This window comes from Leptonotus elevatus, chromosome 14 (genome assembly GCF_054856555.1).
Source record: "Leptonotus elevatus isolate MCC_2025b chromosome 14, RoL_Lele_1.0, whole genome shotgun sequence".
NCBI lineage: Eukaryota > Metazoa > Chordata > Actinopteri > Syngnathiformes > Syngnathidae > Leptonotus > Leptonotus elevatus.
In genome coordinates, this window is record NC_141252.1 from 5,086,973 (window position 1) to 5,104,107 (window position 17,135).

At 47.2% G+C, this 17,135-nt stretch overlaps 4 protein-coding genes across 9 annotated transcripts; 1 reads left to right on the forward strand and 3 right to left on the reverse strand.

Moving 5' to 3' along the window:
• Positions 1-856: 856 nt before the first annotated feature.
• lrrc57 (leucine rich repeat containing 57) lies at positions 857-3,678 on the reverse strand. Of its 2 annotated transcripts, none has more exons than XM_086094699.1 (6): positions 3,503-3,678; positions 2,936-3,057; positions 2,553-2,688; positions 2,200-2,468; positions 1,887-2,072; positions 857-1,417 (listed from the first exon to the last, which is right to left on the reverse strand). In XM_086094699.1, exons 2-6 carry the CDS (start codon positions 3,017-3,019, stop codon positions 1,376-1,378), a joined length of 717 nt encoding a protein of 238 aa, XP_085950825.1. In that variant the 5' UTR covers positions 3,020-3,057; positions 3,503-3,678; the 3' UTR covers positions 857-1,375. The 2 variants fall into 2 exon arrangements, with proteins under 2 accessions (XP_085950825.1, XP_085950824.1); XM_086094698.1 differs by having other exon boundaries at positions 2,936-3,062; positions 3,503-3,676.
• Positions 3,679-3,757: 79 nt separating this feature from the next.
• jmjd7 (jumonji domain containing 7) lies at positions 3,758-11,035 on the forward strand. 2 transcript variants are annotated; one of them, XM_086094696.1, is made up of 10 exons: positions 3,759-4,069; positions 5,204-5,357; positions 5,438-5,576; positions 6,252-6,366; positions 6,441-6,497; positions 6,578-6,673; positions 7,739-7,815; positions 7,903-8,062; positions 8,432-8,578; positions 9,265-11,035. In XM_086094696.1, exons 1-9 carry the CDS (start codon positions 4,021-4,023, stop codon positions 8,518-8,520), a joined length of 936 nt encoding a protein of 311 aa, XP_085950822.1. In that variant the 5' UTR covers positions 3,759-4,020; the 3' UTR covers positions 8,521-8,578; positions 9,265-11,035. The 2 variants fall into 2 exon arrangements, with proteins under 2 accessions (XP_085950823.1, XP_085950822.1); XM_086094697.1 differs by lacking the exon at positions 9,265-11,035 and having other exon boundaries at positions 3,758-4,069; positions 6,282-6,366; positions 8,432-9,252.
• On the reverse strand, positions 5,921-12,962 carry fbxo34 (F-box protein 34). Of its 4 annotated transcripts, none has more exons than XR_015097071.1 (2): positions 12,174-12,962; positions 5,921-6,536 (listed from the first exon to the last, which is right to left on the reverse strand). XR_015097071.1 is itself a non-coding variant. In XM_086094693.1 (2 exons), the coding sequence occupies exon 2, from the start codon at positions 10,828-10,830 to the stop codon at positions 9,481-9,483; it is 1,350 nt and encodes a 449-aa protein (XP_085950819.1). In that variant the 5' UTR covers positions 10,831-10,837; positions 12,174-12,387; the 3' UTR covers positions 9,228-9,480. The 4 variants fall into 4 exon arrangements, 3 of the variants coding, with proteins under 3 accessions (XP_085950819.1, XP_085950821.1, XP_085950820.1); XM_086094693.1 differs by lacking the exon at positions 5,921-6,536 and adding an exon at positions 9,228-10,837 and having other exon boundaries at positions 12,174-12,387; XM_086094695.1 differs by lacking the exons at positions 5,921-6,536; positions 12,174-12,962 and adding exons at positions 9,228-10,837; positions 11,722-12,165.
• A 426-nt stretch (positions 12,963-13,388) lies between these two features.
• Positions 13,389-16,808, reverse strand: lgals3b (lectin, galactoside binding soluble 3b). The gene is made up of 7 exons (XM_086095653.1): positions 16,740-16,808; positions 15,663-15,705; positions 15,420-15,519; positions 14,724-15,340; positions 14,561-14,649; positions 13,766-13,934; positions 13,389-13,604 (listed from the first exon to the last, which is right to left on the reverse strand). The coding sequence occupies exons 2-7, from the start codon at positions 15,666-15,668 to the stop codon at positions 13,455-13,457; spliced, it is 1,131 nt and encodes a 376-aa protein (XP_085951779.1). The 5' UTR covers positions 15,669-15,705; positions 16,740-16,808; the 3' UTR covers positions 13,389-13,454.
• Positions 16,809-17,135: the final 327 nt, after the last annotated feature.

The window sequence follows — 17,135 nt, forward strand, 5'->3', positions numbered from 1 at the left end:
TTGCCTCCTTTGGCCGACGCAGGCGTCTCGCGCCTCCTTCCAGGTTTTCAGGGACTCGTCGTTGATCAGGTAGCAGAAGTCGTCGCGGCGGTTGTTGATCCACCCGTCGCCATTTTCACTCCAGCCTGCAAGCGAGAAGACGTCGGCCACGTGGAACACGAGCGTGTTCTTGTTCGTCATGCAGTGCCACGTGCAGGCACGAGGTGGCGTGAGAGAGCAAGTCAGCCATTTTGTTGGGAGGGAGCGGCCATCTTAGGGTCACTTCACCGTTCCAGGACCTTTTGTCCCATCGCCATTGAACTGACTGAGGAGCAATTGTATTGCTTCTCGTCATGGGGCCAATTCCGCAATGAGGTACAGAGGCCCTGCGGCAGGGGTGGGGAACCCTGGTCCTCGAGAGGTACACTCCTGCCTGTCTGCCACCACCGACACGCTAACACATTTTCTGTCGTTATTTTGTAGATTTTAACCGCAGCTTTTCGTATCATCCAAAACTCCTCATGCAATTTCGTGGCGATGACGACATGAGATTGCGAGCTTGACCACATTTTAAACTGTTTTTGATGAAGAAGGAATACAACGTATAAGATCCAGCAGGTGTTCGCATTGCGCAACAGTGACGGTCTGAAAACAGCAGTTGGCCAATTATGCGCCACTTTGTCAGCACTCATCACTAAATTGAATTTAAAGTACTCACGTGACGAATGACTTTTGTGCACGCATGAAAAAGAGGTACAAATTGGAGCTAAACATGGCAAAGAGAATGCAATGAAAAAATGAGTTCATGATTTTTTTAGCAAGTCAAGTACGTTTTACCGTTTTATGTTTGTCCACATTAGTGAAAATCGTAGACTCATTGTGTGCTTTGAGGTACGCTTTTATTGTCAAGTTCATTCATTAGTAATGAAAAACAAATACTTCAAGCTTGATGAGGGGCAAACAGCTAGCAACTACTGCTGGTGTTAGCGGTAGCTCAAATACAACATGGCTGACACATTGATGACATCACCAGAAGCGCATATGATGACTTCCTGTTTTCCTGAATCGTTGCCGGCAAAACATGCAGCTGATTAGCAAGCGTGCTGCCGTGGCACTGCCAGTGTTTTTAGTTTTTTTTTAAGGGACTGAAAGTGCCACGAGAAGTGCAAATATAGTCTTTGTGACTCGAAAAGAAAAGTTTGCAGTTCCACTTTGTTCCTCTGGATGGCCACGGCGAGTCCAAAGCATCTGCAACAATGTACTTCCTGTCAAGAGTTGGCTGGACACAAGCTGCGCTAATCGGTGGCAAACACACTGGAATCGTCTTCTTCGACTACTACTTCCTGTTTTTCATCAGCAGGAGAGGAAGAAGAGTACAAAGTGGTGGTGGTGGTCTTCAGGAAAACTTCTTCTTGGTGGCGGTGAAACGCTCCATGTACTGAGGAGGGAAGATAGGAGTCATATGCTGCTCTCTGATTGGCCGACTCAATGAGCAGGTCACCACGGCAACAACACTTACGCCATTATTACGCAGACACCTTAACGAACCACTCGAGCAGTACTGTACCTGCTTCTGCTTTCTTGTTGGACCGATCTGATTGATGGTTACTTGGGCCCGGTTCCAGTTGGACCGGTCTCGAGCCTCGCCTAGTCTACGCTGGGCTTTTCCTTTAAGTGATGACATTTTTGGTACTCGTTTCTGATTTCTGTTGGACTGATTTCATTGTTTTGCTACCTGCTTCTGGTTCCGTTAGTCCAGTCTGACTGTTTGGCACCTTTGGGAACAATCGGCAAGCGCAACTACAACTACAGCGAATCACATGACTTAACGGAAACCCAAGAGGAAACTGAGAGCTTTGCCTAACTTTCGTTTCGCTTCGGTTGTGATGTGCTCGGAACCCGCTCACCTTGTCGTAGCCCTCCAGATCTTGTAGACTCTTGACCTCAAAGAGGTTTCCTTCCACCGAGAAGAGAGACACTTGGGACTCTTTCAGAATGGACAGCGGGATGGCGGCCAGGTCCAAACAGTTCTCCTCCACACGCAGAACTTTGAGGCGAGGACACCGAGACACGTCCGCAGACAGCAGCGAGATCTAAAAGACGAGCGCAACTTTTTTTTCTGGCTTCTGATGAACTGATCTAATTATTGGTTCTGGTTGTTGCTCAGCCAATCTGATGAGTAGCTCATCTTGTTTTTGGACCGGTCGAATCGTTTGGTACCTGGTTCTGGTTGAGGTTGATCTCAATGACCTGCAACGCTGACACCTCTGGCGGCACACTCCGAATCTGGTTGCGGGACAAGTCCAGCAGATCCAGATGTCTCAGGGCTCCCAGTCCGGCGGGGAACTCGGAGATGCGGTTCCCAGCCAGGATGAGGGTCCGCAGGGCCTTGAGCTGCTCCATGGTGGGTGGGAGCTGCTGGATCCGATTGCAACTGAGACTAAGAGTCTCCAGTTTCTTCAGCTTCCCGATCTCGGCGGGAAGTCCGCCTGAGGACCACAAAGCAACATCCCGTGAGCGCTGACGACCTTGCGGTGCCACCCGAGCGTTTGATCCTGAAGATTTGGACTCACCCAGCCTGTTGGAGTTGAGGGTCAAGCTTCGGAGGTGCGCGTAGTTTCCAATGGAAGGAGGAAGTGACTCCAACTTGTTGTCAGACATGTTCACTGTGCGAAGGTTTGCTGTGAGCCGCTGCAGTTCCTCGGGAAACTGAAGACCACAAGGTCACCTGTTAAATCAGCTCAAATACTTTTGCGCCACCCTCTTTAGCACAAAAATCAGCGAATCTCGTGATTTGCCACTTTATTTACACTGTGCTGTGGTTGCAATTGATTTCAAATGAATTATTATGAATCGATCCGGTTTCAGAACTCTGAATCGATCACCAGCCCGAGTAACAATCCAGCTCAGCGACGCTGCTGGCAGCCACGACGACATTCCCATCAGGAAGTCTCACCTCTGGAAGTCCTTTTCCAGTGAGCTGGAACACTCCCGTTTTCTGGGAAGTCTCCAGGTGGGACTTGAGAGCGCTGTTCCCCATCCGGACTGAAGGTCCAAACTGTCTCCGTCACTGCGGCACTGTCCTGGACATGAGTGTCAATCAGTCTCAGTTAATTGCAACATCAATTAAAACACACACACACAAATCAATAGGTCACATGACACGGTGATCTCAAAGAATTCAACCAAACTTCGTTGTGGCCCTGAAGCTGTCAATCAAAGAAGTTGGAAGTTCGCGGGGACAAAAGTTGGTTTTATTTGTGCATGCCGCTGGGGGGCGTTAAATAGCAGCAGCAGTCGTGTTTACTTGTTCATTATTCATGATCAGTGGTCGTAAATGGCGACGAGAAGCCGAAGTACAGTACTCAACGAGACGGTTCGGTACACTAGGTCGTGTGCGTGTGGGGTTACTTTGGAGGTGCGTCGAAGGCTCGAAGCTAAGCTAACATAAGCCACATCCGTTAGCATGCTAAGCGCTAGCACAGTTCCAGACCCGACCAGGCGGCTCGTGTGCCTCACTTACGTCACAGTGACGAAATGTTGTGCCGTTCTCGTAGTCCAACTTGGAAACGATTTAAAGATTCAATGTGTTGATGAAAATGTATGTTTTATTATTTATTCATTTTCAGAAAAACGTTCCGACAAGAGAGCCGCCCAATAACTGTAAACAGAAAATCTCCGGATGTGACGTCACGCTACGCACGCGCAATACAGGTGTGTTTGTTTATGTCTTAGAGGAAAAACGTCATCTAATGTTCAGGTTGTGCTTTATACAATCATTTACAACTCATTGTTATTTGAGGGTTTTTTTCATCCAAAAAGAATAATTTGATTACAATTATGTGTATTTATGGAAAAGTAATGGCGTTTTGACTTGCAAATCAGCTTTCGACCAGCAGGAGGCGAAATAACAGAAGCCACAAGCCAGGCAGTCGAAGAAGTAAACAAAGCAGCATGGACGAAGCGGCTGAGGACTGAAATGTGATTATTGATTCAATTATCGATCCTTACCGATCACCACACGAGCGAATAACAAACGAAATGGACGCCGTGAAGGAACGACTGGCACATTTCGCACAAGAGGCTCACGGTACTGCAGTAGCTTTATACTATTTAAACGGATTCTTTTGCCAATCCTAATAATTTGAGGTCCTAGCATAGTCGTAATTAGTATAAATATTGTCAAATAATGTTTCTACTGCTACACAATACTATTCCTACCACTTCCACTGCGACTTCAACAGGCCTACTAGTTCTACTTGTCCTGCTAATACTGCTACTCAATTAACCCTACTAGTACTAGTACGGCTACATAGATTACTGCTAGTTATGTACTCTTGGTACTAGCACCCACTTACATAATATTAATAACAATGCTACTATCACTAGTACCACAAGTACTACTGCTGTACTACTTATTCTGATACTTCCAATACAATACTAGTTATACTAGTCTTGGTAATGCTACCACTCTACCACCCCTACTCCATCTTCTTCTGCTAGTTATACACTCTTACTAGTAGTTCTTAAAGAACTTCGACAATAACACAAGCACTACCAGCAATATATTACTACTGTGCTTATATTATTTTGAAACTTACACTTTACTACCCATATTACTCCTATTAGACTATTACTATTATTACTTATACAAGTACTATTGGTAGCACTACTATTACGTATTCTAGAACAATACTACTTATACAGGACCACTAACATTAGTCGTAATGCCGCTAACTACCTACTATTAAGTACTGTACTACTATTACTTAACGCATTCAAACCCAAAAACTTATGAATAGTTTTAAAATACTTTGTCATGCATTCCAAAAAACATATTTATACGTTTTTATGTTTGTTGTTTTTTAATGAGTGAGTCTTTGATACAGCTTTTGACATGAAGAGGTCGCTTAAAGCAATGGTAGTTATTTTAATTGTTTTTAAACAGCCAGCAGGTGTCAGCAGAGTATAAGAGATCAATCAGGGCCATGTTGCAAAAAAGCTCTTTTGCCCAGTGTTTTCGTTCAACAGGTTTGCGAATAATGATCAAACTTAGCTATATTTTAATGCTAATTGCTGCAAAACGGAAACAGATGGTCTCAAAATGTCGTGCAATTAAGCACTGTTGCATTGCCACTACTAACATTCCTCGTCGTTACTACTAACCTACTAATAACACGACCATGACGACCTACCGATTGCATATAATGTAGTAACGTTTCAGATTTGTATCTGAACCAATCGGTGCCTTACGTGGACGGCCCACCCGAGCCGCTGCACTTCTACCGCCACTGGATTGCTCCCAACAAGCCGTGCATCATACGAAACGCCTTCAATCATTGGCCGGCTCTGTCCAGGTGGACGCCCGCGTACCTCAGGTAGGGAGTTCGGAACCCCCGCCGCCCGCTAACGCCTCCCGAGGACACCGGGCCTGAGTGTGTCCGCTTCCTGTCTGCAGGGAGAAGGTGGGCTCCAAGGTAATCAGCGTGGCGGTGACCCCCAACGGTTACGCCGACGCCGTCAAAGATGATCGATTTGTGACACCCGAGGAACGACGCATGAGCTTTTCCTCCGTGCTGGACATCATCCAAGGGAAGGTACGACTCGCAACACCTCACACTTGCTAAGCGCGGCAGCCGAAAGTGTCAACATGAGAGACGGCAAAAATTCGGAACGCTCCAAGTAGTCCTCAACAACATTCAAATACAGTCTTGTAGTCAAAGTAGGCTCTCGTGTGTGGTCATCAATAATAAAAATAAGCTTTTATTACTAAAAAAAACACATTTCATACTATTTCATACGTTTTGCTATGCTGAAATATCGATATTTTGAATGTTTTAGCTTGTTTGTAAATTGTATTCTGTTTTGCTTTGTATGTTTGTAACTTTTGTCTTGGCCAGGTACGTCTGCCTTGAAAAAAGCTTGAATGTCATTGGGATCAACCGCGTAAAATAACAATAATAAAATAAAAAAATTCCTGCAATAATTGAAAAATTAAAAACATTGTTTTCACTTCAAAAATCCAATTTCAAGCAAAGTTTTTTGGAAAACTTGAGAGAAAAATTGACATTTTTTTGTAGTTTAGTTTCTCAAGAAAATCAAGATTTTTCATGATTTGAATCTATTTAGGTATATTTTGCGTTTCAAGAAATCATTTCCTCGTGTCAAAAGGGTACATAAAAAAAAGAGAACCTTAAAAAGAACCAAAAGAGGCCACTCCAAAATGGACGTCCACTTTCAGTATATGAATTGCGCGTGTGCGTGTACATCAGGTGAAGCAGCGCGGCGTGTTGTACGTTCAGAAGCAGTGTTCCAACCTGCTGGAGGAACTTCCCGAGCTGACCGGCGACGTGGAAGCGCACGTTGGCTGGATGAGCGCGGCACTGGGTGAGCCCAAGCGCTCGCTGGCGCCACCTTGCTGTTGGATGGATGCCAGCGCATTCTTCTTCTTTTTTGTTCAGGAAAGACGCCCGACGCCGTCAACTTCTGGCTCGGCGAGGCCAACGCCGTCACTTCCTGTAAGATCTGCTCGCCGCCTCGTCTGACTTCTTGTCGAGCTGAAACGAGCAACAGCGACGTTTTCCACTCGGGGTTTCAGTGCACAAAGATCCTTACGAGAATGTTTACTGCGTCATCTCCGGACAAAAGGACTTCATCCTCCTGCCGCCGACTGACAGACCCTTCATCCCTTACGGTAACCATAGCAACCCAACTAACACCGTTGTTACGGTAATCAAAGTATCAGTAACCAAAGTTAACTGCCCTTATACTAACCCATAATAGTAGTTTACTGGAACAATAGGCACGAGCCTTGTGGTAACCGTGGTGACAAGTAACTAGTATATAGTAACTCGGGTTGGGTATTGATTCTACTTTCCTCAACTGAATCCATTTCAATTCACAAGAGTTCCATGTTTCCAGATTCGATTCATTATGGAACATCAATTCTTCTTAAATGTCAAGGACATGATTTGAAAAAAAAAACTCTGCATGTCCTAAATTCCAAAGTAAATTTTGCGGCAGTAATAACTGGTCAAATGATTTATTTATTCACGAAAGTAACGCCTGTTATAAATCGCTTTGTGTGTTAAAGTGTTACACAAACGTTGACATCGGCAAGGATGAGATGAAAATATTTTCATCATTCTAATTTAATGTAAATATAAATGTAAAAGATTCAGAATGGTCTTAAAGTGCAAGTCAGGTCTTCCATAAATGTAAGAAAATACTTTTAAATTCAGGAAAACGGTAAGATACCCCAAAATTGTTTATTTTCTTAAGATTTGATGGTGGAAAAAATAGATTTTTAAATAATCGATTCATGGTTTTCTGAATTGATATCAGGCTGGAAAAGGAAAATCGATTCAATATCAATTATTCCATTTTTTTTCTTCTTCCTAACCCTAATAGTAACAGTCCTAAACATAGTAATTATAGTAACAGTACTTACGGTAACAATAGTCATGTTCTTGCTGTAACCATAATGACAAACAACTGCCCTGACAGTAACCGTACGTCTCGAATGGTCCCGGTCGTAACGTTGCTTGGAGGAACAATTGGAAGCATGGTAACGTACCTTGCGGTAACCTCCGTAACGATGATTTCCGCCGTAACGGCCTTCACAATCTCTGCTAACATCAGCTACAGTAACAACCGCCTCCACTGGAACCATCGTAACATCTCTTACGGCAACCATAGTCAAATCAACCACGTATACTTCCATAGTGCACTTCCTATGCCAGTAACCGTGCGTCACCAGGTCTCTACCAGCCTGCGGTTTACCGGCAGAAAGACGACGGCGACTTTGAGGTGGTGGACCAGAGCGACCGCGAGAAGGTGCGTTGAGGCACGGCGGCTCACCGGCGGGGCTGTCCCGCATCCTTTCTGACACCGCCACCTCCGGCCGGGCCTTCCCGCCACCAGGTGCCGTGGATCCCCGTGGACCCGCTGGATCCGGACCTGGAGCGCTACCCCATGTACCGACGCGCGCGACCGCTCCACTGCAGCGTGAAGGCGGGAGAGATGCTCTACCTGCCGTCCTTGTGGTTCCACCACGTTAGACAGTCGCACGGCTGCATTGCAGGTAGGACGCAAACAAGCAGACCCACTTGGAAAAAAGGGGTTTTACAAACATGGTCATTAAGCCACACCCCCATTCAAAATGTTCCTCTATTGCGGGTCGATGTTTAATGTTACCACCGTAATGAACAGAGGTTGACATCCAAGGCTATTTTAGTTTCACTCAAACTAACAAAATTACTCAAATTCAAAAAACCTTTTTGTGAACAAAATTAAATCAAAACGAAAATGCTTTTTTTTTTTTTTTTTTCGAAAACTAACAAACTGATTCAAACTGAATTTAAACAACAAAACTAAATAAAAACGAACTAAAATGAAAATTCCAAAACAATAATAATCCTGTTGACATTTGACCTTTGCATTTTTATTGCAGTCAACTTTTGGTACGACATGGACTTTGACATCAAGTACAACTACTTCACGCTTCTGGACGCCATCACGGCTGTCGCCTCCCAACAGTGAGCTCGTCGCCAGGCTGCGCTTCACCGCACAGCCACACGAGGGCGCCACAACAACTCAGGTCAATATTGGATTTCAGCATGACATGGCTTGTCAAGTTTCAGAAATGCTGACAAGGAGTTCCTCATAATCCGAAGGCTACCTTGTGTGCTCAATAGAATGCCAAGAAGATTAAAAAGTTGCACATTTTTTAGACAAAAATCTTGATGACATTAACATGACTGATTGAAGGCGGGGAAGGCATAAGAGTTTGTTTTGTTTTATGCGGGGTTATTATAGTGTTGGAATTTTTATTGAGTTTGTTTTTTTATTTTGTTTTGAGTTTTGTTTAAATTTAGTTTTAATTAGTTTTCAGGGTGGTTCTGTAATTGTTTTCTTTTTTTTAATGCTTAGATTTAGTTAGTTTCAGTATTCGTTGTTTATTGATTTTAATGTGTTTCACTAGTGGCTCATGTATTAAAATTAATGACCAAAGACTAAAACGAAGGACATTTTTGCAATAATTATAGATTTACTTTGTTTTGCAAACATAAAATGTAGTTTCAGTTAGCTTTGTTTTTTTTAAAACCCATTTTCAATTTTGTTTTATTTGGTTAACGTAATTGTTTTTTTGAATTTTTGTGTTTTTCATTAGTTTTTGTAACTAAAATAACCTTGGTTTTATGAAAACAAAATCTAACACGCCAAAAAAAGAAAAGCAAAGAAAACTCTTTATTAAAACACTCTTATTTTTTAATTTGATTGCAGCGTCTCCAAGGCAACCACTTGGCTCTCTTAAAATTCATATTTACTGTATGTACACGTAAACGCAAACGCCCGGCTTTCCCACTGCCGGAGACAAATATGCAAAATGGCCACCCCAGACGCGACTTCCTGTTCCGCAAGAGTCCTGTCCGAGACTCCATCCTCGGCCAACAAACACAGATGAGGGTGGACCACGAGAAAAAAAAAAAAAAAAAAAAGCTAAAAACTTTCCCGTGAGGTGCAGTCGTCGGCGCCCCTGCGGGAGACGGGAACGCCGACGCTGCAGAAGGCGGGCACCCAGCGGTTGTCGTGGAGCCCCACATTGCAGCCGGGAGCGTCCCTCCGCGCGCGGTGGCAGCACATCCAGAACCCGGGCCCGTAGGGCAGCGCCTGGCAGAACGGCTTGTGGTGCCAACGGCAGGGCGACACGTCGCCGCGGCCGTAGCGCCGCTTGCACTTCTTGCAGGGGTCGTCGCGGTAACGGGGTTCCGACACCCACAGGGAATCGGCGGGCCTGATGCCGTAGTCCTCGATGACCAACTTGAAGTAGCGGCACGTGCACTTGAGGGCCGCCAGGCTGCGGGTGGGCAGCAGCACAAAGATGGCCACCAGCACATCCTGCGGCAGCGCGGCCAGAGCGGCCGGCGGCTCCAGCAGCTCGCGCAAGCGCCACCTCATCTCCGCAAAGTTGTCGGACGCTTCCGCCGGCGCCGACTTGTCCGATCGGATCTGAGGAGGCGGCGGGGAAGGCGTGGACAGAAACAACAATCCGGGACGGGGCTCCGTCTCCTCCGGCGGGGGCGGCGTCTCCGGAGTCGCGGCATCACCCGAAGGCGGCGACCACCAGCAGCGTCCCATTGGGTTGCCGTCACGAATGTCAGGCGATGGTGAGGGCGGCGGGCAACGAGATGATGGCGCGGGACTGGCGGCGAGCAGGACGCGCCCCGCCCACCTCTTAGGCTTTGCCGACCCGCCCCCCTCGCCGCCGCGCTGCCGACACTCGAGCTTGGCGACCACGTCCGACACGCGCACGCCCTCCGGGTCCTCGGGGAGGGGCGGCATTCTGCCGATGGCGTGACACACCTTGCTGTGGCGCTCTTCCAGGAAGGCCACCATGGCGCCCACCGACACCCTCCACTCCGCCCCTTCCATCAACCTTTGCGTCGACGCAGCGGCGGGCAGCCCGTTTCCAGGGTCCCGCCGGAGGTTTTTGGTACCTGCAGACCTCCGGCGTCGCTTGGCGTCGCCATTTCCCCGCCGGCTGCCCTTCACCTTCCCGGTCCGCGTGGAGGCGGCGCGGTTGACCCACAGCGAGCCTCCCGGGTGGGAAGCCGCTTTTGGGGCGAAGAGGGCGATCTTCTCTCGGACGTGGCCCGGCTTGATGACAGCGCACATGTCCAGCAGGACGGCAGGATCGTCTTTGGTTGGACAACACGGCGGCGGCGGGCCGGCCCGCGTCATCAGCGTGTTGGCGGCAATGGCGCCGAGGGGGCGGCGCCCGCCACCGCCGGCGGACCGGGGCGGCGCGCAAAAGCCCGACACGTCCACACGCTGCTGCCTGACGTGCATGGCCGGCCTGGAGACAGGAAGAGGACATCAACAGGACAGGACAGGACAGGCGAAACGACCTACAAGGTTCAAAGTTCGAGAGGGACACTCACGATGTGGCAACGGACAGGAAGTGACGCCTTGCTATGGTGCTGTGATTATTATTGGATGTCAACGACACGTTTTACAATGAGAGTAAAGTTCACATAAAATCAACAAACAAGCACTCGTCCGAATGTCATGTGTTCTTTTCCTTCTTGCATTCTTTCTTCAGTCTCCTTCTTTTTTCCATCTTTCATTCTTCCTTTTAACGGATACTCGACTCGTTTTTAGCATAAAAAGTTTTGATTTTGTCCAGAATTAATTTGATAACTATTATTTGTATTGTACAATTAATAACTTAAAAATTGTAAAATGTTTCCACTTGCTGTCGACTGAAGATGACATCACCTGTGCTGAGGAAGCGACCAATCATGGCTCACTTGTTGTTTTTGTTAGTTTTTTCAATCCAATTAAAAACGCCATTCTTAATAAAAAAAAATTTAAAATGAAAGGGGACAGAAAGAAGTGAAACTTACGGCATCTGCCCCTGACAAAAAAAAATAGAATAAAAGAAAAAATAACAGTAATAATAATCAACACAAAATAAATGACATTAAGCAGTCAAGCTGCTTTAATGGGAACAAACATAATGATTTAAGAGCAAGACCTTGTACTATATATAATTCTGTTTTGGGGGTTTGGTCCGCTTCCTCAGCACACGTGATGTCATCTTAGGTTGACAGCAAGTAGAATTTGCTTTTAAGTTATTAATTGTACATGAAAAATAATGACGTTACCAAATTCATTCTGGACAAAATAACTTTGCAGCTGAAAATGCCTCAAAGTCAAGCAACCTTTCGATTCCTTCACCTGACTTTGCTTTACACTTCTTCACTCCACTTTCCATTCCGTCTTTCGAGCCTCCTCCCAACTTTCCGTCCTTCACTCGTAGCTTGTTCGCCTACTTTCGACCTTCCTTCCTTTTCTTCGCTCTTGCACTTTCAAACATGTACTCACGAAGAGGAAAACGAGAAAGCTCAACTCGACCACAAGAAGCGAGCACACTTCCGGTGTGTGCAAGGTCCAATGGCAGCTAGCACGCAACGCGCTGGGGCGGCTGGGGCGGCTGTCCCGACGGCCGCCGCCATCCTCACACACCTGGCCGGCGGACGCAGCAGCATCCGCGGCTCGCTCGGTGGCGCGACGAAGGAACTTTTGCTTCAAAGGTCGACGCGGACGCGCGAGTCGATCAATGTGCGCAATGTTTGTTAGCATCGCAAGCTAACTGGCGTAGGAGGCTAACAGGCAGCCCCCCGACTTACCTGAATCCTCTTGATCCGTACTTGTGCACGCGCGCGAGCACGACAAGCGATCGAGTTTCGGGCTGCGCCTTGACTTTACGTCCAGTTGGAGCAGCGGCGTCGTGACGTCACAGGCGCCCAAAGATCGTCTGTGGTGAAGACGATTGGCCGCACCTGTGTCGTCGTCTTTTCCTGTAGTTCATTTGGTGAGTTGGCAAACCGGCGCTCACGTGCACTATCGCCACCTGTCGGACTGGAGTGAGAAACCCGAACCCCACCCCCTTTTCTTTTGATTTCGACGGGCACGAGTCGTCTGCCGTATTCAGTCTCTACAGCAAAAATAATAAAGTAAAAATAATAATACAACTCAAATAGTTAGATTTACTCATCTTTGTTTCTTTTCACAAAGAAAGCAAATAAATAAATAAATGGATTAAGTGTATCCAGAAGTCAACTTCCGTCGTTTTTTTTGGTGCATTTTATTGAACATTCAAAATTCTTTCTCTCTTTAACATCGAACAATGTGTGCAATTAGCTTTTTCCTGAATGTGAAACAGGACAGCAAATTCAAAACAATATTCTACCAAATCTATTTATTAACAGTATTGTCACCGTTCGGAAGCATGTTGCATTCACTTACTTGAGGGGGAAAAAATCAGCTTAATTGTAATTTTTTTAAGCCTTTGTTTGTTGGACTTTTTAAAGTCCATTTTTAATGGCATAATTGTTTTTGTGAAATCGTTTATTTTCTACTTTTAATTACTTTTTTCCACAGAATATTTTTTTATGAATCATTTCTATTCTGTTTCACGAGCAATTATATCACCCCCCCCCCCCCTTCATTTCCCCCATGTACTTATGGCTAATTTTATTACATAGGTTAACATGTTTGGCCGCCATCTTTCTGTTACTGATACCCGAAAGAAAAGAACCAAGCGAACGCATGAATTGGTGGTGGGCTTGCCAAGCGGATTTTTGGAGGCATCCAGTGCGCGTGATGCGCTTCAAACGTAGCGTGTGACGTCACCACGAGATGGCCGTCCCTTAAAAAAAACAACTGCTATTAGCATTTTGTTGGGGTGAGGAAGCGACATTGTGTGGTTTGTTGTTTTGCGCATTTGATGAAAGGAGACTTTCCTTCAAAATGTAAAATTTCCTTGACTTCATTCTTAGCTTCCTGCCTCTCTTCCTCCTTCCCTTTTTCTTGACAAGCAATAAACTGACCAAGAAGCGTCAGCGGGTCCAAATGGACTTTATTTTTTCAGAGTCAAGGAGATGCCCCGAGTTCAAAGGTCGTGAGTGTCACTGGATGCTGACGTGCGAGAGCGACACGTCGTTGTGGATGTCCAAGCTTCGGATCTGGCTCGGGTTTCCGCCGCGGTGCTTGAAGTCAAAGAGGTGCGAATCTTCGGCAAACACCTCAAACGCGCTCGCTGTGCACGTGATCTTCAACTGAAACGCACGCACACGCGCGGACAAACACAAATTCACACATTGACAAAGACGTGCGCGCATAAACACAAACATGACAATCACACAATAACTCATGCAGCAAACAACATACAGGTTGTTGTCAGTATGATGATGATGATGATGATGGTGACGTAACTCACCTCGAAGGGCCGCCCAACTGCGAAGGGGAAGCGCGGCAGGTCCCGCTCCTCGGTGCCCCACCTGCCGTTGATTTTGCTGTTCCTGACGATCACATTCCTCCCGTTCTTGTGGAAGCGAGGGTTCAAGTGGAAGACGAGATCGCGATCGGTGGAAAAATCCACCGTCACCCTTGAACGCAGCACACGCCCACGTCAAGCGCGTCCGTGCGTCGCCGTCACTCGCCATTTGTTTTCTTTTCGACGTTGTCGTCACTTTCATCATCACGAGCATCCGTCGTCATATCTTCGTTCGTTATGATCGTCATCGTTGTCATCATTATTATCATCATTAGTATCGCCCTTATTATCGTGTTTGTTTCATGTCAAAAGGAATGGATTGTCAAATTAATCAACAACTGTTTGAACACGCAAGTCATCATTTGGAGCCATTTTTTTTACTTTAAAATGGTCCAAAACCTCCCATTTCAGGATATCAACAGTAATTGTTGATTGATCCCTCATGAAAGAAGGCTGAGAATCTTTTGACATTTGAAAACATCGGTTTTGACTTTGGTCAACAACGACAGAACCGGTAGCATAGCGGTTACCATTGGAATCAGCTTGTGTTGGAAGAGGGAAACCTCCAGGACCGGAGTTTGACACCCCTGATGTACAACATGCAGCAACACGCTGAATCCAATGACCGAGTGCATTTGCGTCCGCTTTTGGCTTTGCGTGACCCCCCCTCGCAGCCCCCCCACTGTTTTCCACGCTAAGACGCCATCATCCGTCGATCTTCTTTCTCGTCATACTCACTTGTCGGCACCGGGTTTGATGCTTCCTTTGATGTGAATAACGCTTCCACTTCTCAGTCCGTTGGGAATCTTTTGGTTGTACGGGACCGTCTGTAATACAAAACCCCGCTTGTTCCTATCACACATCCTTCTCGTCATATTCACGTCAACGTGCGCGCAGGTACCAGAGAACCCGAGGTGTTCGCCGCCGTTCCGAACGATGGAGCGGGCCAGCCCCCAGTCCCCTTTGAGGGGGCCGGGCTTGGCCACTGACTTCCGCCGCCCGCTGCGGGCTGCTGTCCGGGCCACTGACCTCCTCCGGAACCTCCTCCGCCAGCTGTGGGCTGCTTAGCTGGCCACTGACCGGGTGCGGGACCCCCTCCGCCCGCTGCGGGCTGCTGACCGGGCCACTGACCTCCTCCGGAACCTCCGCCCGCTGCGGGTTGCTGTCCGGGCCACTGAACGGGTGCGGGACCTCCTCCGCCCGCTGCGGGCTGCTGACCGGGCCACTGACCTCCTCCGGAACCTCCGCCCGCTGCGGGTTGCTGTCCGGGCCACTGAACGGGTGCGGGACCTCCTCCGCCCGCTGCGGGTTGCTGACCGGGCCACTGACCTCCTCCGGAACCTCCGCCCGCTGCGGGTTGCTGACCGGGCCACTGACCGGGTGCGGGACCTCCTCCGCCCGCTGCGGGTTGCTGACCGGGCCACTGACCTCCTCCGGAACCTCCGCCCGCTGCGGGTTGCTGTCCGGGCCACTGACCGGGTGCGGGACCTCCACCCCAAGTGGGGTTGGTGGGCGTACCTGGCGTCAGCGTGAAACCGATTCTAAAGCCTGATCACAAGAGTCCAATCCCTCCCGTTAAAGCGGACTTTGAACTTACCAGGCCACTGAGTCTGGTTGGGCTGTTGCGGCCAAGCCCCGCTTGATGCTGATTGGCTGCCAGCCCCGGAGGCGGAGACATTATCAAGAGCGTCAGCGAGCTGACAACAAAAAGTCAAGAAGTGTCCGTGAATGCATCACCTCGCAAAGAAAGAGGGCGTGGTTCGTCCTTTGGAATGTTCTTCGTGAACACGCGCGCGCGCGCGCACATTCCTGTGCACCAGGAAGAAAATACGACACTTACGTTCATTATCTTCTTCTTCTGTGGTGGAGCAGACGAGCGCCAACTTGAAGAAGAATACAGACTGGTTTGAACGGCTTACAAAAATGTGTCGTCATCTCCTCTCTGTCTCACACACGCGCGCCGCGCATACACTCCTCTCACGGTCACTTCATTAGGTACACCATCTCATTGTTTACACTTGTTCCGAATAGTTTGTTGTGATGGCAAAAGTTTCGCGGTACGTGTAACGTGTGATTCAAAACGATGTCACGTGACTGTTCCATTCCAACGTTCTTTTCTAAAATTGGATATAAAATCCTACCATTAAACTATATGAAAATGCCAATTAAATGTAAAATATATCCAACCTACATTATATACTTATTTCTCTTGTCTTTGCCTCATTAGCTGTTGATTCATTAATCCTGCAAACATTATTCATTTTTTTCCCTCTCCCGTGATATGATTTCTCTCTCTTATGGCGTCCATTACAATTAAATTCGGTGATGACAGACAGCCAATAATGACTATTTTAGCAACACTGCTCTCTTATTTGAATGTGACATTTTACAGTTGGCCACCAGATGTCGCTGTGGAGAGAGGTTTCGAACGTACCAAAAGAGCGAGTCGCTTTCCGAGTCACTTTTTCCGAACGATTCGATCGTTTCAATGTTCCTTTTCTGCCCTCACTAAGTTTTTCAAAACAATACAAACAGCCGCTCCGGCTGTGAACTTTCTATATAATGAGTGTCATCTTACTCACGCCGACAGACATTTGATTAGGTACACCGTCTGAGACATCATTCTGTTAATTATTATGTTTACGAGTGACAGTAGCTTCAAATATTTCCACCACCTTTTAGGCAAAATATTAGGAACAGCCGTCAGCGCAATGCAGGAAGAAACTGGAAAGTGTCACTCATGAAACGTCCTTTGACACAAACTCCAAAAACGAAGGGGGGAAAAAAGTTGAACTTTCAATTTCCTGTCATCTTTTTTTCCCGCCAACATCACTAGTTGATCGTTACGGCCAATAATGAATCACATCTATACTCATTTAAAGCACATAATCAGCAAAAGTGAAAAAGTTCACCTTACCTGTGGTGTGTAGCCGCCGAGCGAGTTCGTGTGCGCCGTGTGCGCGTGAGCCTCGCCCTGTTTGCAAATATAGGCCACACCCTCAGACGAATTCTTGCCATTGTCTGTTGCCATGACAACAAAGGCGAGACACGCCCGTCCAACACACACAAATAAGACAACACCGTTCACACACAAGCACGCCAACGCGCGTGTGTCACCTGCACGGCGACATGGAGTGGAAGTTTTCACACTCGTGTGACAACGGCGAGAACACCTTGATTGACAGACGATCGGTCCAAGCTAAAAGGTAAGCAGAGCTGCAGACAGTGTTGTAGAAAGGATTGACTGATGAACGATGACAATGTCAACAAAAGAATGCTGTTATGAGCTAGTTGCCACGGTAACCGTGTGTCC

Excerpts from the sequence above, each read along its gene's own strand:
- lrrc57 (XM_086094699.1), bottom strand. The coding sequence starts at position 3,019 with ATGGGGAACAGCGCTCTCAAGTCCCACCTGGAGACTTCCCAGAAAACG. Across the intron at positions 2,689-2,935 it reads CTGGAAAAGGACTTCCAGAG|TTTCCCGAGGAACTGCAGCG; the intron begins GTGAGACTTCCT and ends TGTGGTCTTCAG. Across the intron at positions 2,073-2,199 it reads TCAACCTCAACCAGAACCAG|ATCTCGCTGCTGTCTGCGGA; the intron begins GTACCAAACGAT and ends CTCGTCTTTTAG.
- jmjd7 (XM_086094696.1), top strand. The coding sequence starts at position 4,021 with ATGGACGCCGTGAAGGAACGACTGGCACATTTCGCACAAGAGGCTCAC. Across the intron at positions 5,358-5,437 it reads TGGACGCCCGCGTACCTCAG|GGAGAAGGTGGGCTCCAAGG; the intron begins GTAGGGAGTTCG and ends TCCTGTCTGCAG. Across the intron at positions 6,498-6,577 it reads GGCCAACGCCGTCACTTCCT|TGCACAAAGATCCTTACGAG; the intron begins GTAAGATCTGCT and ends TCGGGGTTTCAG.
- fbxo34 (XM_086094693.1), bottom strand. The coding sequence starts at position 10,830 with ATGCACGTCAGGCAGCAGCGTGTGGACGTGTCGGGCTTTTGCGCGCCG.
- lgals3b (XM_086095653.1), bottom strand. Across the intron at positions 15,341-15,419 it reads CAACCAGACTCAGTGGCCTG|GTACGCCCACCAACCCCACT; the intron begins GTAAGTTCAAAG and ends CGCTGACGCCAG. Across the intron at positions 14,650-14,723 it reads CGAACACCTCGGGTTCTCTG|ACGGTCCCGTACAACCAAAA; the intron begins GTACCTGCGCGC and ends TTTGTATTACAG.